The 22,628-nt window shown below is 46.4% G+C and overlaps 1 protein-coding gene across 3 annotated transcripts; it reads left to right on the top strand.

Annotated features, from left to right (window-relative positions):
• The first annotated feature begins 3,537 nt into the window (after positions 1 to 3,537).
• On the top strand, positions 3,538 to 21,869 carry LOC134799433 (uncharacterized). 3 transcript variants are annotated; one of them, XR_010145408.1, is made up of 10 exons: positions 3,539 to 3,707; positions 4,200 to 5,689; positions 6,206 to 6,501; positions 6,727 to 10,178; positions 10,403 to 11,055; positions 11,183 to 11,582; positions 11,723 to 11,829; positions 15,388 to 15,751; positions 15,841 to 18,187; positions 19,871 to 21,869. XR_010145408.1 is itself a non-coding variant. In XM_063771832.1 (5 exons), exons 3-5 carry the CDS (start codon positions 11,285 to 11,287, stop codon positions 12,647 to 12,649), a joined length of 636 nt encoding a protein of 211 aa, XP_063627902.1. In that variant the 5' UTR covers positions 9,153 to 10,178; positions 10,403 to 11,055; positions 11,183 to 11,284; the 3' UTR covers positions 12,650 to 13,212. The 3 variants fall into 3 exon arrangements, 1 of the variants encoding a protein (XP_063627902.1); XR_010145407.1 differs by having other exon boundaries at positions 3,538 to 3,707; positions 6,206 to 10,178; XM_063771832.1 differs by lacking the exons at positions 3,539 to 3,707; positions 4,200 to 5,689; positions 6,206 to 6,501; ... (2 more) ...; positions 15,841 to 18,187; positions 19,871 to 21,869 and adding exons at positions 12,095 to 12,385; positions 12,526 to 13,212 and having other exon boundaries at positions 9,153 to 10,178; positions 11,183 to 11,505.
• Positions 21,870 to 22,628: the final 759 nt, after the last annotated feature.

Raw genomic sequence — 22,628 nt, 5'->3', positions numbered from 1 at the left:
AGGACAGGCGTTCTACCTATCCCATAGAAATAGAATAGACATAGATAGGTAGGTCTAGGTAGGTACCTACGTACCTACCTAAACTAAGTACTTGTTTTTGAATTAATTAATGATTTTATATGAACAGTTTCTGATCTAATTTCCAAATAAAATCCTATGAATTCCAAAGAACCTCACCGACGTTATAATTATCCAGGTGGTTACTATCTATTACATGTCTCAACATGTTCTGGTACCTAGCTAAACAATGACTAATCATTTCATCATGTTATTCATGTAGGTTCTGACATTTTCCTGGGTAGTTACATCAGGAGTACCTACCTAATTACATAGTACTTAACTGTAAACTGATAATTTTAGGTTTTACTCGTTCTTAGACTTTGTAAAAGCATTATGTTAGGACTTAGGTACCTAAATAGAACTAGGAGGCCCCGTGCCCTCCTTCCCCCTCTGCTAAGGCGATCATCGACCGTCCGACATTCATTTCATCTTCCTACCCCTCTCCCCTCTCATACCCTCGCCTCTGGTCCGCATTGCTTGCGAAAACATGCGTCATTGCGCGTTCGGATACTCGCGTACCTGGCAATCTGTAGCAAAATAAAATTGTATGGAATATTCTCGTAAAATGACTAAGATGATAGTTGTATTTTCTCAAGACTGTTATATCTACTCTTTGTTTTCGTGTGCCGGCTTTGTTTTGTGCTCCTGCATTGAACTTTTTAGTAGGTACTTAAGTACAGTCAACTGTAAAAATATGGGTGTAGCCAACTTATTCAAAAATATGTCCCATAGTTCTTAATTCGCTGACATAAGAGCCATGGGACATATTTTTGAGATGATTTATGCACCCATATTTTTACAGTTGACTGTACCTATCTCAAATACGAAATTAAAAAGTAAACTCGAAAATACGAAAGAGTTTGATGTTATTGTAATTTAGGTACTTAAATGAAAGAGTTTTGCAGGTGCTGAAAGGATGAACAATGACTATTCCCTATTCTTGTCAAATAAAAAAAAATCGTAAGTTCAAGCCTCAAGAAATTCTAAAATTTGTCTAGTATTTTCTCATTTACAAACGATATATGCTGAAATAACATGACATTTAAGCAACATATATCGATGTTTGGTATTAGTTATTATTGCTAAAAATATAATACAAAAGAAATAAAGCGACTAGAAGTTTTGTATGTAAAACTTGTACACGCTCTATTTTCTTTGTTTTACAATTTCTGGCAACGATAACTAATACCAGACATTAAGATTAGATTAGATTCATTTATCAATCAATCAATCAAAGCATTTATTTTCAGGCTACTAAGGCCCATAGATACATACCTTACAAACTAACATACATATACAATAATAAAAAACTTAAATACTAAAAATATAATATATATACTTATATTATATATTTATTTCTCATCGAAAATGTACATTATATTTTACATGACAAAATAAAGTGCATTCACAAAAAGATCATCACATATATCGTCATAATAATCTAAACAGGCACTGATAGTCCACCGCGCGCCGGTTCCTCTCTCTGCAGCCCTGACCACCGGCACCAGCATCTTGTGCCTTGCCCCGCTGCCAGCGGCACCCTGGGTTAGGTTTTTACTGTTATTAGGGTTCCGTATCCAAAGGGTAAAACGGGACCCTATTACTAAGACTCCGCTGTCCGACCGTCCGCCCGTCCGTCCGTCCATCCGTCTGTCACCAGGCTGTATCTCACGAACCATGATAGCTAGACAGTTGAAATTTTCACAGATGATGTATTTCTAAAACAGAATAAAATAAATATTCAAGTGGGGCTCCCATACAACAAACGTGATTTTTGACCGAAGTTAAGCAACGTCGGGCGGGGTCAGTACTTGGATGGGTGACCGTTTTTATAGATAATGGTACGGAACCCTTCGTGTGCGAGTCCGACTCGCACTTGTTTAGAATTTGTTTATATGTGTGCCTATTGTTTTTTATGTATTTTTATATGCATATTGTAAAAAACCTAAACTGAGAGTTTAAATGAAAAAAGGAAAATATAAAAAAAAAGTCCGAGAATTATAAATGAAAGAAGAAAGAGAAAATAAAACAGTAAAAAGTTTTGTGTATAAAACCGCTTTCTATATTACAAGTTACTTGAATATTCATGCCAAATTCCAAATTTCATGGTATTTCAGCGTTTCGTTTTAAAAATGACTTCGTTTCTATAAATCGGTGGTAAGATTCTTGTGACTAAAGTAAAAAAAAAGGAGTTAAATTTAAATTCAAATAATTTATTTATGAACAAAAAATTCCATATACCTACAATTACATTTGAAATAAAATAACTAAAATAAAATTAAGTTAAGCTTTTTAATCTTGTTGATAATAGACACAAAACCATACATTTTTCAACTGGTTCTTGTCAAATTTTGTGAGCAGGATCGATAATTACCTATACATGTAAATAAATAAAGATAAAGTTGGTCAAGCAGATCTTGTCAGTAGAAAAAGGCGGTAAATTTGAAAAATGTAGGCCCGAAGGCATATCGTCCTATAGAGAATTTGAATTTCGCGCCTTTTTCTACTGACAAGATTTGCTTGACCATCTTTATATTAGATTTTTTTTATCGATTTAGTTTTTAGAACCTTATCGAAACAAGCGAAGCTCTACCTATATTTGACCGAAGCGTAGCGAAGGTCTACGTTTTGACTCGGGCATTTTGCTTTCGTATGTCCGTCCGGATGTTCTCCTCTACAGGTCACAATTCTCAACCGATTCTCGTGAAATTTTGTGACCAGATTCTATGATTAAATAAAAATTTTATGTCAATCCAGTTTTTGGAAATTTTTAAAAATGGCGGAGTCGTGATACCTCGCGCCTAAACAAATAGTCGTATCGATATCATAAGATTTTTTTCTTTTTGAGATATGTTTATAGATTAAATGACCAAAAATTCAGAAAATTTATTTCTCTGGTTTCGGAGGTATTAAGATATTTAATTTTAACTTGAGAATGCGTAGCTAAATTTCGTCAGCTTATCTAAGAACTATTTGGCTCAGTTTGTAAATGTTCGCTTTTTTTGTTTGCACAGAGTCTGGGTTCGATCCCCAGTATTTGTACAGTCAACGGTAAAAATATGGGTGTAGACAACTTACTCAAAAATATGTCCCACAGTTCTTAATTCGCTGACATAAGAGTTATATGACATATTTTTGAAATGATTTGTACACCCATATTTTTACCGTTGACTGTATGCTGGGATATAACGTTTTTTTATTTTTTTACACTTAAATTTCGTATTGTTTTTTTTTATTTACTATATTTAAAGCTCTTAGCACCATGTAATTTAAAGCTCTGCTCGCGAGGTCTACAGCTCACAGAGCCACTAGTTATTAAGTTTCAGCTATGCATAGACAGATTGTGTACAGCTCACAGTGCCACTAGTTTATTATATAATAGCCGTTTGTAATTTCGCCCATTGAAGCCAAAATCTTGTTACATGTATCCGAATACGAATTAGTATCGATCGTATGTACTCGGTCGACTTCGTGTGATTCCGTCGTTGGTGCGACGCCATTTTGTGCGCAGCGGGGCCACATTGCCCTCGCCTATAAAAGGCTGCGGTGACGTCAGCGCCCGACATTTAAAATCTCATCGTGGTGCGCAGTGGTCGTGAAAGTGTTGTGACAAGATCTTCAAGTGAATTTGCCTGGGTTGGATTCAGGTGTGTACTTGTCCCGCCGCCATATTTTCTGCCTAATTTTTTCATCATGGGCTACAAATCAAACGAAAAATCTGTCGTTGATTTTTGTGAAAGTAAAGCAGAATCCCTTTCTAACTGGGTCCGTCAAGTTAAAAGTAAATCTCTTAATGCCAAGACAAAGAGAAAGCGTGACCTAAGAATAATCGCCATTTTGAGCAACTCCCTTACTCGTGCTGAAAGCGAGTTGGTTACGAAACAACGAGAACGAGCCAGACGGTGGGCCCAGATGCAAGCTGATCTGGGCTTGTGCAATAAAGAAGAAGATGACGCCAGAGAACAACGAGAAAGAATCGATAACTTATGGAAGAATGATCTCAGCGGACTAGATAGTTTTTTCAAAGAATTAGACAGTGTAAAACCTATACCAAGAGTACACTAGGACATTTCCAATTACTAGGTAATGTTAATTAACTTTGAATCTGTGATATAAGTAGGATGTTTTTTAAATTACAGTCCCATTGCGTTTCGCGTGGGTCTGCATCCATCCGATGGCCGCCATCTTGGCTGTCGCTGGGGCGCGGTCGCTGCTTACACAACAATGGGTTTGTAACGGTATCGTGCATTTATTTTAGTTTAGTTAATTTTGTGATCCAAATGTAAAAGTTAAATATTTCAATTTCAATCTATTTCTCGATAGTAAAATTGGAATTTGGTTATTATTCATATTGAATAAGATAAATTGTAACATATGTTTAAGTATGAAAAATAAAAAGATTATTTTCAATGGAAAGTTGTATTTCTCCTGTTTTGTTACTGTGATTTCACCCGAAATGTGTTATTCCATGAGTCATCATCGTCACTTCGCTTCGTGGAGAAAGTGGCGAGTGCGAACGAGATCGAGCTCCAGACTCGGCCGAGCAGCCTGCGGTCTGCCGCCGACCCGTCGCCGCCGCGGCGTTAAGGTTCCCTGCGTTCAGCCCACGGCTCCACTGTGCCAAACGGCGCACGCTCAAATACGTCCCGGTTATCAGCCCACTAGGTAAACGTTAGGCCTCCGAATTCCTCATACGACTGGTGTAATAATATCTTGTATTCCATAACAATGTCTGCCCGTGCCCGCATGCGGGCCCCCTGCGTGTAACGTTGTGTTTAGACCCCAGAGCGTTGCGGTTACCGTGCAGCTGCCGACCCAGTCGTGGCGGGTTGTCGCAATCGCATTGTTCATCGTGCGCACGGCCTCTACGCGTCACGGTCACGTGATGGCGCTACCCGGAACACTGAACACTAGAATTATCTTCCCGTAAGGAAGTACCTATGTTGACAATGTCGGTGAGTCACTTGTTACTAGAATGGTCTTATTTTGAAATATAAAAACAGACATTTTGGTATTTTATTAATGATCATAATAATGAGCATTTAGCGTGAGTGACATTTCTCTAAAATATTACTAAAAATAAAGTAACTTTCCTTGCGATTTGGACAAGTCACTGCTATTGCTAAGAAATTTCTCCAATGTTGACATATAAAAACATGCCTATGACTGAGTTTCTGACATCTCACTTAGGTCATGTCTATGAAATAACTTTTCTCCAAACAGGGTTAAATAACATAATTTAGGAACATGCTAGAACGATCGAGAGGCCTCGAGGTGACTTGAGGGAGTTTTCGGAGACTGCTACCGCGACCATGAAGTATCCTATCCGTGATCTCGCAAATCTTCGCGGCGCTTTCTATATTAGGTAACAAGAGGTCACGATATTTGTGTGGATGCATGCATAAACATCTTAACAGCAGCTATATCTACACTTCGAGTGAGCAGTCTCCAGTTTAGTACATGAAAATTACACCTGCACACTGCGAGTTGGAAATATTAAATTGAGGAAACGTGGCGTGGGCTGATCATTTCCGGGACCATTCTGAACCAAAATCGCGACATAGGCTCTGATAAACGATTGCATACAAATTAAGAATAGGAATATGAAGCAAGGACTTGTTAGAATGCGGTAAGTTACTATGAAATCTCTGAACTCTTTCTATGTTAATTGTTGCAGTGACTTTCATACAAATTAATTTTAGTTCCGAATTTTAACCTACTTGTACTTACAGCAGACTTAATCAATTTGTATGTTACCTTATCTGCACTTTTAACCTTTTTTTTGATAAATATTTTGCAGCGTTTATTGAGCGACACAAACCACTTAGTTTACAAACTCCGTAGTAAGTTCTTGTTTGCGTATGCCGCTAATAAACGCTTATTTCCTAGATCTGGCCCAGTAATTTTCATTGCTTATTTAGGGCATGCGAGTATTCGCCTCAGACTGACCAGTATAAGTATGACTTCTAGGTCCGTGACTATAGAGCGGAATCTGAAATCAGACTTGGCTTGTTCGCTGAGACGAATGCAGGCTGGCACAGAATAAGCGTTGAAAATAATAGCGCTGCTACTCTTCTATGATTTCCAAATATTTTCACACGTCAGAATATGAATGCATGAACTGATTTCCGTACCTACTTCACAGCTATACACCGGGACCGTGGCTGGTGGTCAAGGTTGTGCGTGACCGAGTCAACCAACCAAACGTAAACAAAGCGAGGTGAAGCCCTTCTCCGCGAAGGCTAGCCCGGCCCCTATAACAAGTGGACCGTCGGCCTCCACAGATAAGTCAATGCCGGTCCTAATCTCTCTCTACCCCAAATCACAGTTAGATAATAAACCTACCAAAGGCTGAAGTGCGTGAACAAGTAAGACCGATATGCTTCGGTATCATTCTAAAATTGATAATGAATGCATGATGTAAACTTCTCTAATGCTAAGGTGAGTTTAGGCAAAGTTTTATTTACTACCTATACAAGAAGTTGTATTTAATACTTTCAACTGGTGAAATATTGGTTGACATTCGCTTATATAACAGGAATAAGATAACCCACTTTTTTAAAACATTCATAATAATGATGGGTACCTCTATTAAGTATAATAAATGATAAATAATGGACGTTTGTAGGTAGGTACGTCACTTAACCATACATTTCATTTTTTCAGATCCTGTATAGTTGCATACTATGTTATATAATATCTATTTGAGGAACTATAAAATACACTACAGATTTTTCATATTATACAAATTATAATAATGGACACATTAAAGTAATAATAACATTAATAACTTAGCGCCGATCTAATGTAGCTATGAAACAGAAAACGAATGTATTGCAACATAATTATTAGATGCTGAAAAATATATAAGAAATGTCGTGTGACTGAATCTAATAACCATATATAATAAAATAAAAACTTAATACGGGAGCGAAATATGAAACGAGACTTCGGAACTGGGCATTGGACTAGTAATCCCTTCCCTTTACCATTGTGTGTTTTTTTTTACATCTGCAGGTATGAGTCCGACCGGGTAGGGTTCTTATCAAATAACTGCACTAGACTGAGGATGCAAATAAAACTACTGCAAACTACAACTACTAAAATAGTTGGAAAATCGAGATGACTGGAGGAGCCGTGGAAATAAAAATATGAAAGACTTGTTTACTCTATATCCTTATGGATTACTATTGACCTGAAAAGCGGTAATATGCTCTTGGCCACCACTAACCCCCTAATTTTTTTGTTTCGATGTCTTGTTTTGTTTTAGGCAGGCAACTAATTTACCCACCCACTGACAACGACAAGTACGAGACAAAATGACACTTGAAACCAATGCTAAGAGGAAACTGTACCAAAGCAACCAATACTTGCAAGCCGGTTTTATTTTTGAATGAAATAGTTTGGTTTGATTTCAATCGTGGTGAAATTGCATATCTACCTGTTTTGTTTTTATTCTGTTGAAAGGTATCGAATGGCAGCTACGAGGTTGTAATGGATAAGATCCAACGCCCACATAGTAAACTGACAACCATTGAGCCTTCCTGTATGCTGAAAAATAAGTCAGGGCTGAGACATCTTTCAAAATGCCAGCAAGAGGTCTATATGAGATAATGCATTTTATAAAACTGAAAAATAAGGGTTACGTCCCAATTCGCAATAGAAGTGTTTTAGCTGAGGCTGTTTGAGTTCGAAATGAATAATTATTTGGAGGAGCAGGCGTTAATGGATTCCATTATTATATCCAGCCATTTTATGATATTTACTATTCGACTGGAAAGTGAACTGAGGAATGTCTAAAGAATATGAATGTTAGTTGAGGTTTCGCCCCACCTCTGAATGTGCCGGAGAAAGTAGCATGGACAAACGGTATGACCTATATTTTACTATACCTATCTATTATTGTAACGCTAATAAGAGCTGCGAGCCTGAGGGCTGCAATAGTATGTATGTATGTGCAAGATAATATTTTGCTATGTCCTTTCCCCGAGTTTGTTTAGCTTAGATGCTGAAGCATCCACGCCACCTAGCTGCCACGGAAGTGGCAGTCTATTTACACCGAAGATGACGAATATAATTCCTCATTCCAAGCCGGAGAAAATGCTCTTGACTAGCGGCTTTCTTGACTCATCCCCCATCACTATGATCATCTATCACTTGCACCACTGCAAAAATGCGGACTGTATGAATGACGGCTACAAATATTTTAACTGCACGACGTTTTTTCAATCTACGGGTGGTCGTCAGCCTGTACTGAACCATTCAGGTAAAATAATCTTATTGACCGTTACAAATAAAACTAGCATCAAGTTAGCTTTGTTGTAGTTGTAGTTATTATATCTAAAATATAACATTTCTGAATAAATATCTAAGCCTGCAGGAACAGTATACATAACTAAATTTTTTTATATCAGTCATGCTATTAAATCTTAATAAAAAACACTATATGTATCTATTGCGATTAAGTAGGTAGGAATGTAACCCTGGTGCGTAGCCAGGCCGTTAGGAATTTACTTTTTAGAGCTCAACGGGTATGCTTAGCTACTGCTGCAACTATCCGCTGCTTGTACGAGAGACTGCTGCAATGAGACTTCGCTGCGTGTACGAGTGCTGCAATAATGCTCCGCTGCTGACTGCTGCTACCTACATCTACGACAATCCCACTCCTGGCCACTGGCTTCGAACCAAGCCGCTCTAAACGTGGCGCTGTCAATCTTAAGTATATTGAAGTGGTTCACTAGACTTGTCTATCCAGGTTCCTTTTCCCTGTAACCCTATGATAAACATGAGCGCTGCTGTCATGCGACAGCTTATTATTTTTAACCACTGCCTTGTCACAGAATGCCTAAAACTACTGCTGCCATGTCACAGAGTCCATCATCAAGATCGCTGCTGCCGGGCACGGCATCTAAATACTTTTGCTGCTTTGTCACAGAGACCGCTGCTGCTCTGCACAGGGTCTATAGACTACTGCTGCCTTGTCACAGAGTCGCCTCGCTCATCAAGACGGCTGCTGCCTTGCACAGTGTCTACGTTTGACTACTACTATCGCTGCTGCCCCGCACAGTGCCATTGACTGTTGCCTTTGACTGCTGCTGCCTTGTCACAGAGTCCATTATCATGATCGCTGCTGCCCTGCACAGGATCTATAGACTACTGCTGCATTGTCACAGAGTCGCCTTTCAAGACCGCTGCTGCCTTGCACGGGGTCATAAAGACTACTGCTGCCTTGTCACAGAGTCGCCCTTCAAGACCGCTGCTGCCCTGCACAGGGTCTAAAATACTACTGCTGCCTTGTCACTGAGTCACCCTTCAAGACCGCTGCTGCCCTGCACAGGGTCATAAAGACTACTGCTGCCACTTCACAGAGTCGCCCTTCAAGACCGCTGCTGCCCTGCACAGGGTCTAAAAGACTACTGCTGCCTTGTCACAGAGTCGCCCTTCAAGACCGCTGCTGCCTTGCAGGTCTAAAAGACTACTGCTGCCTCGTCACAGAGTCGCCTTTCAAGACCGCTGCTGCCCTGCACAGGGTCATAAAGACTACTGCTGCCTCGTCACAGAGTCACCCTTCAAGATCGCTGCTGCCTTGCACAGCGTCTGACTACTGCTGTTTACCGCATCGTCTTTTACCGCTGCTGCCCACGGCACAGCCGGTTTTTTTTTTTTTACTTCTGCTGCTTTGTCACAGAACCGACAATTGCTGCTGCTGCTTTGTCTACGTGTATATTGACCGCTGAGTGTCCACCGTCCACTGGCTTGACCGCTGTTACCAATGTTACCATGTCGCGGTGAGACATATGACAAGTCTTATAATTTATTTGCTGGAAACAAATAGTACCATGCCAGAGCTTATATGATAACGACAATAGAGTTTAAACTATATTTGAATGCTGCGGATAAGCCACCCCAGCACGTCTAGGTGTTAACGCTGCTACGTGCAGCATTGTCCGTAGATACTGTATCTCTTATCACCAATTCAACCGGGTAGCCTGGAAGAATCCTCGAGCCAGCCGTGCAAATTTTTCTCTACAATGGAATGGAACGCAATGGACAACGCTTCGCAGAAAGTCATCAGACCAGCAACCTTCGAGATACACCTTTCCCGTATTAGAATGATGGTAAGAATCCAAATATAAGAAATACATTGAATAAGTAAAAAATTCGAAACAAAAAAGCTTTGCGAAAGGTAAATTGAGTTTTTGATTAACTTAAAATATGCAAGTCGAATGCCAAGAAAGAAATGCAAATATTATGCCTACACGTGCGCACGTAGCGAACGATCAATCACGGTAGGGCTCTCGTTCCGAAAGCACACAGGCGCAAAGTTATTGTATTTTCCCAGCCAAACTCGAGCCAAGATTGCTGAACTACTTCTTGGGCTCAAGTCAACCTGCTCCAGTGCCTACGTGGTGCTTCTCGGTCCAGTCTGCCCGCAGCGCGGTGCCAGCCCGGTCCAGTCTGTGCTCCTGTGGTGCCAGCCCGGCCCAGTCTGCCTCCAGCGATACCAGTCTGCGCTCCAGCGGTGTCAGCTAGGTCCAGTCTGCGCGCCAGTGGTGCCAGCCCGGTCAGTCTGCGCGCCAGTGGTGCCAGCCCGGTCCAGTCTACGTGCCAGTGCTGCCAGCCCGATCAAGTCTGCGCGCCAGTGGTGCCAGCCCGGTCCACTCTGCGCTCCAGGGGTCCTGCTCTGGCCATGCTGCGCGCCAGCGGTGCCAGCCCGGTCCAGTCTACGTGCCAGTGCTGCCAGCCCGATCCAGTCTGCGCGCCAGTGGTGCCAGCCCGGTCCACTCTGCGCTCCAGGGGTCCTGCTCTGGCCATGCTGCGCGCCAGTGGTGCCAGCCCGGTCCAGTTTGCGCGCCGATGGTGCCAGCTCATTCCAGTCTGCACGCCAGTGGTGCCAGCCTGGTCCTGTCTGCGCGCCAGTGGTACCAGCCCGGTCCAGTGTGCGCGCCAGCTAATCCAGCTGACAGCGGAATGACACGATTTCAAGCCTAATCGGTACAAATAATCTTACATTTATTTTTATTTGTTGGTGATATAAATGCCTACGAGACGCACTGAGAGCATGCGTCAAAACAATGGTAAATATTTTGAAAATAGCCACAATGTTTTAATAACTTTGCAGTCTGCAACAACGTTGTGAAGTCTGCCTGCCTACGCCTGCTGAAGAGGTTCGAGTCTGAATCAGCCGAAGACACCAGAGTGTTCCGGGCTGCCAGTCAGCGTGATGCCAGTCCGGTCCAGTCTGCAGGCCAGTGGTGTCAACCAGCTCGTTCCAGTCTGCGCTCCTATAGTGCCAGCCCGGTCCAGTCTGCACTCCTATGGTGCCAGCCAGTTCCAGTCTGCGCGCCAGTGGTGCCAACCCGGTCCAGTGTGCGCGCCAGTGGTGCCAGCCCGTTCCAGTCTGCGCGCCAGTGGTGCCAGCCCGTTCCAGTCTGCGCGCCAGTGGTGCCAGCCCGTTCCAGTCTGCGCGCCAGCTCATCTAGCCATCCATCTGCAGAGTGTCTAGACCTCAAGTTTAATAGGTACAAATTACTTTTTATTGCTTCGACATTAAATTCCTATAGAACACGTTACTGACCTGAGACCATCATCACCATTAGAGCACAGCACAGACCGTGACACGGGTAAATAATTTTGAAATTTGCATATATCTACTTTGCAGCCTACCAGGACGACGTGGAGCTTGCTGCAACGGACCGAACACGATCCTGTCTTCCCTTCTGAAGTGGTACGACACCATGCAGTCCAGCCTGCGCAACTACCGAAGAGGTTCGAGCCTGAATTAGCCGAAGATACGAGCAAGGTCCGAGTGGCGCTAGTGGTGGCAGCCCGGTCCAGTCTGCGCTCTTGAGTTCCAGCCCGGTCCAGACTGCGTGCTAGTGGTGCCAGCCCAGTCCAGTCTGCGCACCAGTGGCGCCAGACCGGTTCAGTCTTCGCTCCAGGGGTCCAGCCCGGTCAAGTCTGCGCGCCAGTGGCGCTAACCCGGTCCAGTTTGCGCGCCAGTGGTGCCAGCCCGGTTCAGTCTGCGCTTCAGGGTCCAGCCCGGTCCAGTCTGCGCGCCAGTGATGCCAGACCGGCCCAGTCTGCGCTCCAGGGGTCCAGCACGGTCCAGTCTGCGCGTCAGTGATGCCAGACCGTCCCAGTCTGCGCTCCAGGGTTCCAGCTCGGTCCAGTCTGCGCGCCAGTGGTGCCAGACCGGCCCAGTCTGCGCTCCAGGGGTCCAGCCCGGTCCAGTCTGCGCGCTAGTGGTGCCAGACCGGTCCAGTCTGCGCGCCAGCTCATCTAGCCATCCATCTGCAGAGTGTCTAGACCTCAAGTTTAATAGGTACAAATTACTTTTTATTGCTTCGACATTAAATTCCTATAGAACACGTTACTGACCTGAGACCATCATCACCATTAGAGCACAGCACAGACCGTGACACGGGTAAATAATTTTGAAATTTGCATATATCTACTTTGCAGCCTACCAGGACGACGTGGAGCTTGCTGCAACGGACCGAACACGATCCTGTCTTCCCTTCTGAAGTGGTACGACACCATGCAGTCCAGCCTGCGCAGCTACCGAAGAGGTTCGAGCCTGAATTAGCCGAAGATACGAGCAAGGTCCGAGTGGCGCTAGTGGTGGCAGCCCGGTCCAGTCTGCGCTCTTGAGTTCCAGCCCGGTCCAGTCTGCGTGCTAGTGGTGCCAGCCCAGTCCAGTCTGCGCACCAGTGGCGCCAGACCGGTTCAGTCTTCGCTCCAGGGGTCCAGCCCGGTCAAGTCTGCGCGCCAGTGGCGCTAACCCGGTCCAGTTTGCACGCCAGTGGTGCCAGCCCGGTTCAGTCTGCGCTTCAGGGTCCAGCCCGGTCCAGTCTGCGCGCCAGTGATGCCAGACCGGCCCAGTCTGCGCTCCAGGGGTCCAGCACGGTCCAGTCTGCGCGTCAGTGATGCCAGACCGTCCCAGTCTGCGCTCCAGGGGTCCAGCTCGGTCCAGTCTGCGCGCCAGTGGTGCCAGACCGGCCCAGTCTGCGCTCCAGGGGTCCAGCCCGGTCCAGTCTGCGCGCTAGTGGTGCCAGACCGGTCCAGTCTGCGCGCCAGTGGTGCCAGACCGGCCCAGTCTGCGCTCCAGGGTTCCAGCCCGGTCCAGTCTGTGCGGTAGTGGTGCCAGCCCGGCCAGTCTTCGCGCCAGTGGCGCCAACCCGGTCCCGTCTGCGCTCCAGGGGCCCAGCCCGGTCCAGTCTGCGCGCCAGTGGTGCCAGCCCGGTCCAGTCTGCGCTCCAGAGTTCCAGCCCGGTCCAGTCTACTCGCCAGTGGTGCCAGCCTGGTCCAGTCTGCGGTCCAGGGTGCCAGCCCGGTCAAGTCTGCGCGCCAGTGGCGCCAACCCGGTCCCGTCTGCGCTCCAGGGGCCCAGCCCGGTCCAGTCTGCGCGCCAGTGGTGCCAGCCAGGTCCAGTCTGCGCTCCAGAGTTCCAGTCTGCGCTCCAGGGGTCAGCCCGATCCAGTTTGCGCGCCAGTGGTGCCAGCCCGGCCCAATCTGCGCTCCAGGGTGCCAGCCCGGTCCAGTCTGCGCGCCAGTGGCGCCAACCCGGTCCCGTCTGCGCTCCAGGGGCCCAGCCCGGTCCAGTCTGCGCGCCAGTGGTGCCAGACCGGTCCAGTCTGCGCTCCAGAGTTCCAGCCAGGTCCAGTCTGCGCGCCAGTGGTGCCAGCCTGGTCCAGTCTGCGCTCCAGGGTGCCAGCCCGGTCAAGTCTGCGCGCCAGTGGCGCCAACCCGGTCCCGTCTGCGCTCCAGGGGCCCAGCACGGTCCAGTCTGCGCGCCAGTGGTGCCAGACCGGTCTAGTCTGCGCGCCAGTGGTGCCAGCCCGGTTCAGTCTGCGCTTCAGGGGTCCAGCCCGGTCCAGTCTGCGCGCCAGTGGTGCCAGACCGGCCCAGTCTGCGCTCCAGGGGTCCAGTCTGTGCGCTAGTGGTGCCAGCCCGGCCAGTCTGCGCGCCAGTGGCGCCAACCCGGTCCCGTCTGCGCTCTAGGGGCCCAGCCCGGTCCAGTCTGCGCGCCAGTGGTGCCAGACCGGTCCAGTCTGCGCTCCAGAGTTCCTGCCAGGTCCAGTCTGCGCGCCAGTGGTGCCAGCCTGGTCCAGTCTGCGTGCCAGTGGCCCAGCCCGGTTCAGTCTGCGCGCCAGTGGTGCCATCCCGGTCCAGTCTGCGCTCCAGGGGTCCAGCCCGGACCAGTCTGCGTGCCAATGGTGCCAGCCCAGTCCAGTCTGCGCGCCAGTGATGCCAGCCCGGCCCAATCTGCGCTCCAGGGTGCCAGCCCGGTCCAGTCTGCGCGCCAGTGGCGCCAACCCGGTCCCGTCTGCGCTCCAGGGGCCCAGCCCGGTCCAGTCTGCGCGCCAGTGGTGCCAGACCGGTCCAGTCTGCGCTCCAGAGTTCCAGCCAGGTCCAGTCTGCGCGCCAGTGGTGCCAGCCTGGTCCAGTCTGCGCTCCAGGGTGCCAGCCCGGTCAAGTCTGCGCGCCAGTGGCGCCAACCCGGTCCCGTCTGCGCTCCAGGGGCCCAGCCCGGTCCAGTCTGCGCGCCAGTGGTGCCAGACCGGTCCAGTCTGCGCTCCAGAGTTCCAGCCAGGTCCAGTCTGCGCTCCAGGGGTCAGCCCGATCCAGTTTGCGCGCCAGTGGTGCCAGTCCGGCCCAGTCTGCGCTCCAGGGTTCCAGCCCGGTCCAATCTGTGCGCTACTGGTGCCAGCCAGGTCCAGTCTGCGCGCCAGTGGCGCCAGCCCGGTCCAGTCTGCGCTCTTGGGGTCCAGCCCGGTCCAGTCTGCGCGCCAGTGGTGCCAGACCGGTCCAGTCTGCGCTCCAGAGTTCCAGCCCGGTCCAGTCTGCGCGCCAGTGGTGCCAGCCCGGTTCTGCCTGCGCTTCAGGAGTCCAGCCCGGTCCAGTCTACGCGCCAGTGGTGCCTGATCGGCCCAGTCTGCGCTCCAGGGTTCCAGCCCGGTCCAGTCTGCGCGCCAGTGGTGCCAGACTGGTCCAGGCTACGCTCCAGGGGTCCAGCCCGGTCCAGTCTGCGTGCCAGTGGTGCCAGCCCGGTCCAGTCTGCGTGCAAGTGATGCCAGCCCGGCTCAATCTGCGCTCCAGGGTTCCAGCCCGGTCCAGGCTGCGCGCCAGTGGTGCCAGCTGTTCCAGTCTGCGCTCAAGGGAACTGCGGAGTGTGTCATCCTCAACTGTAAATAGGTACGGATAACTTGTGTATTGTTTCGACGTTTACTAAATGTCTACAGAACACTGCGCTGAAACTATCTGGGCAGACATTTGCACGGGTAAATTATTTTGAATCATGCAAAAATATTAATAACTTTGCAGCCTACAAAAACGGCGTGAAGTGCTTGCTGCAACGACGCGAACACGATCCTGTCTTCCCTTCTGAAGTGGTACGAGACCAGTCCAGCTTGCGCAAATACCGAAGAGGTTCAAGCCTGAATTAACCGAAGACACCAGTCGAAGTTATACGAGCAAAGTCCAGTGGGGTCAGCCCGGTCCAGTCTGCATGTCATTGGAGTCAGCCCGGTCCAGTCTGCGCGCCAGTGGTGCCATCCCGGTCCAGTCTGCGCGCTAGTGGTGCCAGCCGGAGCGGCCTAGTCCAGTCTGCCCGCCAGCGCAGTGCTGCCTGGTCCAGTCTGTCCTGCGCGGTGATGTCAGCTCGGTCCTATGGTGCCTAATAGAATTGGTAAGAATTATTACTCACGCAGTTTTCCTTCAAAATGCAACTGAAGCACACATCAAAAAAACATATTGCGAAGTTTTCTATCTTTGCAGAATAAAACAACGACTATCTGCCTGTTTGAACGGTGCGAACGCGATCCGGTCTACCCGCTGAAGAGGTTTGAACCCAATCCAGTCAGTCTACCAGTCGAAGTAGCAGGATCGTGATCTAGTCTGCCGCCTGTAGTGCCAGTTTACCAGGGTTTCCCGTCTCCGCATAGCAACTCTGCCTGCTTAGAACAAGAGCTCCATTCTCCACGCGCTGCGGGCTTGATTCATTTACCCCCAGAACTCTACCAGATGCAATGCAGTCATAATTGATCAACGAGATCTGTTTCCTCTTGATAAAATTCGTGCACGGTATAGCGACGGATACGTTACGCTTTAAACCGCTACGTGCGTTTCTCTTTCGGCCGTCTAGTGCTACTGACTGACAGAACCCGCCAACGCGGGCGTGTTTAATCTAGACATTGTCAACAGAACCAAACATGTCGTGCCCCTACGAAGTGCCCAGTCCGCCCACCATGAAGCTAGACTGTCACTGCAGCCAGTGAGACCAGTTCGGAGGTTGGCAAGCCTGCCTAAGGGTGCGTGTTTGATTTTGCCCCTGTTAATAAAGCATTATGTCTACCGCCATAGCGGTATATGTTTAACTGAACTTGTCAACAGAGACAGGCAGCGCTAGCAAGCCTGGGGGTTCCGGTTGTCATCGAAGACAGACGTGTAGCAGTTAGCCAGAAACCTCTAATGTCACACCTTCAGGGGCCGCCGAACTTGACAAGTCTCCCCGCCTGTGCATCTGTAATCCACTCTTTGTCAACAGTGTCTGACATAGCCAGCCAAGACGTGCCAAGCTGTTGTCCGCCAGGAGGAAAGTCCAGTCATAGACATCGGGGTAAAATACAAGTACCACCGGCGCCGGATTCAGCATTGGGCTCGTCGAGGCTAGGTATGACCGCGAGACCATAATCTCACTATTGTCAACAGAGTTAGGCGTGTTTCCGCGATTGAGCTTGAATCCAGCCACCCACTGAGTCTGCCTGGCCTGATGTCAGTCTGTGAACATCAGTATTCGCCAATCAAGAAAAATGCAAGTTGGAGTCATCCATGTGTAAGCATGTAAGCTACCAGAAGTATGCATGACTTTGACCCCAAGCCACCTTGATTAGATTACAGAACTTGACTAGTCCGCCCGCTATTGCGGTGCGTGAATTCGTAATCCACTTATTGTTAACAGAATGAGACGAGTCTTCACGACTGCGCGGTGAGTTTGTCAAGTACACGCTAGCTATATTACGCTAGAAAGATGCAAACTTAGGCCAAACTAGTCGCCCAGAAGTGAGCCTCACTTCAGCTGCGGGTTCCTTCTCTAGTCACGGAGTCATCATCAGTCATCTGAGTGGAGTGCTCTGAATGATCCGATATCTGCCTAACCAAATCCAACCGTCATACTCATATCCAAAAAAATAAAGACAGCGCGCAAGAAAGGATCCATCTTTGGTGGTCACAAGTCGTGGTGCGTGCAACCATAATCAACCTATTGTTAACAGAACCAGATGTGTCTTCGCATCTCAGCGCGATAGAGCCTGACACCAGACACCGACAGTCTTCAGATATCCTGACCGTCCCCGTCCAGAAACCATCGGAGTGGTGGGTGCTCATCATAATTAAGCTATTGTTTACAGAGTGGCCACACGTATCTGAGCTTGGATCCTACCACCTTTAACCTGAACTTGACTTCGGGTGATGCTAATACCAGTCGAGAATAGCCTGTTCAGAATAGGTACCTAAAAAGTTGATCAGGTCTGCTGGTTCTGCTTGCCAGAGGGATGCGAGTCAACATACATACACCAAAGAGGAGTCAACTTAGTTGAGCCAGCCAAGTCTATAATTACGCGAGAACGGGTGCGTCAACCATTGTCATTGTGCGCTTGCCGTAGGCAACAAAACGAGACGTCTCTACGCGAGTACGCGACAGAGCCAGCCAGCCTGGTCCGAGTCAACGTTAACCAAGAAAGATAAGAAGTACCTACATTAAAGAGGTATAAACGTGTTTCTGCCATCATCATTCAATAAAGAACCTCTCACCGTAACGGATTTTCGCTGACTTCTGCCATCTTTATTGAAACTGCAGTATCTACCCGCTGGAGCGGCGGGGCGTGCCTAATTCATCTATTGTTAACAGAGCCTGTGCGGTGCATGGGCCGCTACTAGAACGCGCGCAGAGAATCCAGCTCGCCATGAAGTTGCAAGTTTTGCCCATCATTGTCGAAAGCGTGTGTGCACAACATCCAAAGCGGCGTGAGCAGAGAAGCCCAATATTAGTGCCTGCCCGGTCCGGCCACCAAAGCCCGTCCTCACTGCCTGCCAGAGTGGTGCTCTCCTGCTTCATCATCCGAAGGTCCGATTCACAATTATAATTTTCTTAAAGGTACGATTTTCACGCGAAGCCACTCATAACACCATACCTCCTACAAAATCGGCGCCCATATTTGACAGTTTCCTGTTATCTCCATCAGTCTTCGTTCAAGCCTTGCCCAGGTTGTATTTCTTCAAATATTCGACCATCCCGTCATCGAAACGAGATCCAAAAACTCCAATCTTACTGCTGCGAAGTCTTCGCCGAGCCAAGTCGTCTTTTACTTTGGATTGTGAGTCTTTGTAAATTTTTGTCTTAGTATAAGTTCATCGATCTGCGGGTTGCGAGTCATCATTCTTCAGATCTTCAAGTTTGTCGTTTCTTAGATCTTCGTGTTCGCCAGCCTTCGAACTGCATATTCGTCGGTCTTCGAACTTCGTGTTCGTCGGTCCTCGTACTGCGTGTTCGTCGGTCTTCGAACTGCGTATTCGTCGGTCTTCGAACTGCGTGTTCGTCGGTCTTCGAACTGCGTGTTCGTCGGTCTTCGAACTGCGTGTTCGTCGGTCTTAGAACTTCGTGTTCGTCAGTCTACGAACTTCGTGTTCGTCGGTCTACGAACTTCGTGTTCGTCGGTCTGCGAACTGCGTGTTCGTCGGTCTACGAACTTCGTGTTCGTCGGTCTTCGAACTGCGTGTTCGTCGGTCTGCGAACTGCGTGTTCGTCGGTCTGCGAACTGCGTGTTCGTCGGTCTTCGAACTTCGTGTTCGTCGGTCTACGAACTGCGTGTTCGTCGGTCTGCGAACTGCGTGTTCGTCGGTCTTCGAACTTCGTGTTCGTCGGTCTACGAACTTCGCTTTCGTCGGTCTTCGAACTGCGTGTTCGTCGGTCTGCGAACTGCGTGTTCGTCGGTCTGCGAACTGCGTGTTCGTCGGTCTTCGAATTACGTGTTCGTCGGTCTTCGAACAGTAAGTTCATCGGTTTGCAAACTGCGAGTTCAACATGTTTTAGAACTGCGTGTTCGTCGGTTTTTTGAACTTCGTGTTCGTCGATCTCCGAACAGCAAGATCGTCAAGTTGTCGTCGATCTTCGAACAGTAAGTTAGTCGGGTTGCAAACTGCGAGTTGCAACGTGTTTTTGTCTACGTGTTCATCCGTCCTCAAGCAGCAAGTTCGTCAGGTTGTCGTCGGTCTACTAGTTCGTCGGTTTGCGTGTAAACTTTTCTTCGGTCTTCGAGCTGCGGTTTAATCTGTCTTCGAAATGCATGTATAATATGTTGGTCTACATTTGCGTGTACCTAGAGTACCTAGACAATTCGTCGGTCATCTAACTGCGGGTTCGACGTACTTCGAAATGTGGATTCGACAACCTTTAAGCACTTGTGAGTGTATACCTTTTTAAAATATATTTTAGCGATGTCATCTGCCGTCGATCGCAAGCACCTCCACGGCGACGTGCTGAGTTTTCGTCCTTCGAGCAATATTCAGCTCCACACTTACCATACCTATTTTAGATAATCTTCCGCGCCTCTCTCTTCGTGCCCTGCTCGTCCAACTTCGCGCCTTGCGGTCGTCATTCTTCGTGCTTCACAATCACTTGTCTTCATGTTTCATTCACCACGACACTGGCTACTGACTACCCGCTCTACAAGCCTATTGTACCTCTGTGCTTCTAATACTACTAGACTCGACACACAGCGCCCACACGTAAGAATTCTTTATTTCACAGATCAAGAAATATTCAACCAAGGAGCAAAAGGAAATAGCCGACATTGGAACTGGAACCCAGAAGCCCATAGGTACAAGAACACAACGGACCTCTGAGAAGAAAGAAAGAGAAGGCTGGCTTCAGTTATACCGCAACTACCGCTAGAGCGTCAAAGCGTAAGCCTTTTTTGCTCCGCAGGTGGTGTCATCAACTGTTACTGCACAACAAAAACTATCAGCATTTAGGTACTGAAGAGAAGCAACAACCAGAAATGTATCTTGTATGACTGGACAGCATGTCTCCTACATCACACAACCCATCCAGACAACTTACTTGTATTTCTTAATTATGATAGATCTAAATGTCTAAAATATACCCAAGCACAAGAAACCGTGTGTTTAATGATTTTGTTGCAGACAATAATAATCAATATCACGTGAGCATTTTTATATTACTTTTTTTATCGCTTTTTCTAGACTTGTTACGCTTAATAATGTTTTTTCCATAGTTAACTTCAAGAATATTATTATTGGTATGTCACTAATATAATTATGTCATTTTGATATTTGTATACCTATCTGTGCATTGGTATTTTATGTGTTTTGAGTGTCGTGTCGAAATGTGTGTTTAAATCTGTTTTAGCCTAGCCATCTCAATAGCACTAAATCCACAAACCTAATGTATAGCACAGATTGGGTACTCAAGAGCGAACGTCTTGCTTTGAATTGATAGTTTCTTTTAGATATTGGATTACCTACTAACGTAAGAAGCTTGCACGAGCAAAGACTGGAATATGGCCGCATGGGACGCTTAAATCACGAAACTTGTTTTTGGCTCTTCACCCAAAATTAGAAATGTACTACATCTCTAATATCGGCATGAAGTTGCACCTTCATATTGCAAGTCTATTTAGGAAGGTATAGCAGTTTTTTTTAACTTATATAACAAATGTTAATTAGTAACCTTTCTTTAAGTTTCTTTATCTTTATTAGACGGGTAGAAGTGCGGAAAAACTTTGTATGTTCGCAGGTGAAATGTGCATAATAGGTACTGGTACTTTTAATATTTTTACTCCTAATCCAGTTATTGTTTAAGTACGTGTCATGTAACATTGTCTACTTAGTTTTAAGTTGCTGTTCAATGCTTGATCCAATATGATTGTATCTAGATGCTTTACCACTCGTGTTCGATGTGTGTCTTGTATGTTTTTTTATAGACTTAGATACAGCAACATAGACTAACGGCTGCTTGGCACAGCATGGTTATGGAAAACGAACATTGCAACAGCTTGCAAGTATTGGCGAAACCTGAAACCCTGAAGATATTTTAGATTCTATAAATTGTACAGAGCGTAACCTGGAATGTGTGCAAAACTAACATATGGGCGAAGATTATTGATTACTGCAGCCGAGAAATCTTTTGTGAATGTGCTGTTTGTGCATTGCTTTTTGGTTGGATATGTATTTGAAGTGTATCTGTATATCGTTTCGGTTGTGTTAAAACTATGTTATAGACTTTGGTGATTAACGGAGTGCACGACAATATTGGTAACACGAAACTCAAACTACGATACTACGATAAAAGCTTGAATTGTCTGCTTGATGTACTTTAATATAAAAATACAGAGAAGACGAAACTAGGAACATGGTACGTACGCTAATACAACCTTTTCAGGCTGACAGGAAGATGAGAGGATCTACATATTACGACCTTACATTAAATTGTTATGCGGCATGGAATAAAACTACCTTCGACGATAACTTGAGTGGTGCACTTAGCCGTATTAGAAAGATAGATACAAACGAACACGGTGGGGGTAAGAAAATTCGATTTTTTTAATGAAACTGAAATTGAACATTTGCCTTTCGGAGTTGGAAATGCTTTTTCCAGACATTAATCTGATGAGTAACAAATGCGAAGGTATGAATTTAAATGCAGCATAGGAATATGGTACGTAAGCTAATTCAAGATTTTTAGATAAAAATTCAAACGAGCTTTAAAAGTATGACTGAAGAAGGAAGGAAGAATCTGAAGCAATTGAGATGAGAAAATCGCAATTACTACTTAAATACATAATATCAACACATTTACGTTTGGTACGTAACCCGACTCGAGCCTAGATGAAACATCTATTTCCAATACAGATATATCTGCCTAGTTATTGAAACCGGGGGTAAGGTTTATATAAAGAATACCTATCGGTTGAGCCAAGACAATCAAATTACGTGGCATTGGGTACGTACGTTTTTTTTTTTTCAGATGACTCGTAATTCGGAGTACCTACTCGATAATTTCAGATTGGCCTATATAGCAATATTGAATGTTTTGAATTAAACATTCTGAAGGTATGAAATTCTCAAAATTTTGTTTAACCAGAACCTAGTGTTCTGGTTAAACAAAATTTTGAGAATACGAGGTTAGAACGTGGTACACAAGCTAGAAAAAGTTGGGTACGTAAGATGATTCAAGATCTAACATCGATTCATAGACCTACTCGAAGAAAAAGTGAAACATAAATGGCACAAGACAGAACGAGGAAACTAAGACAGAGAACATAGTCATCAACTCGAACACGTGTGGTATGTAAGCTAAAATAAAGATACGTCGAACAACTGTTCTCCTAGAAACAACTTCAAACTACCACACCATTGGAACTGAACTCGGAAATAATGAAGGTATACTGAATTAAATTACACCATAAAAAATTAGTGTCCATCCATAGCCAAGTAAATTGAAGATGCGAGGTTGGTTCTTAAAAACAGGATTAGGTATGTAAAAT

Source organism: Cydia splendana, chromosome 18 (assembly GCF_910591565.1).
Source record: "Cydia splendana chromosome 18, ilCydSple1.2, whole genome shotgun sequence".
Taxonomy (NCBI): domain Eukaryota; kingdom Metazoa; phylum Arthropoda; class Insecta; order Lepidoptera; family Tortricidae; genus Cydia; species Cydia splendana.
Note: the sequence above shows the minus strand (reverse complement) of the source record. Positions and strands in the feature narration are given on the sequence as shown.

Bases quoted from the DNA above. Each gene is read 5' to 3' on its own strand.
- LOC134799433 (XM_063771832.1), top strand. From the start codon at position 11,285: ATGCCAGTCCGGTCCAGTCTGCAGGCCAGTGGTGTCAACCAGCTCGTT. The intron at 11,506-12,094 runs GTGCCAGCCCGT...TCTGCGCTTCAG, and splicing joins TTCCAGTCTGCGCGCCAGTG to GGTCCAGCCCGGTCCAGTCT. The intron at 12,386-12,525 runs GTACAAATTACT...TCTACTTTGCAG, and splicing joins CTAGACCTCAAGTTTAATAG to CCTACCAGGACGACGTGGAG.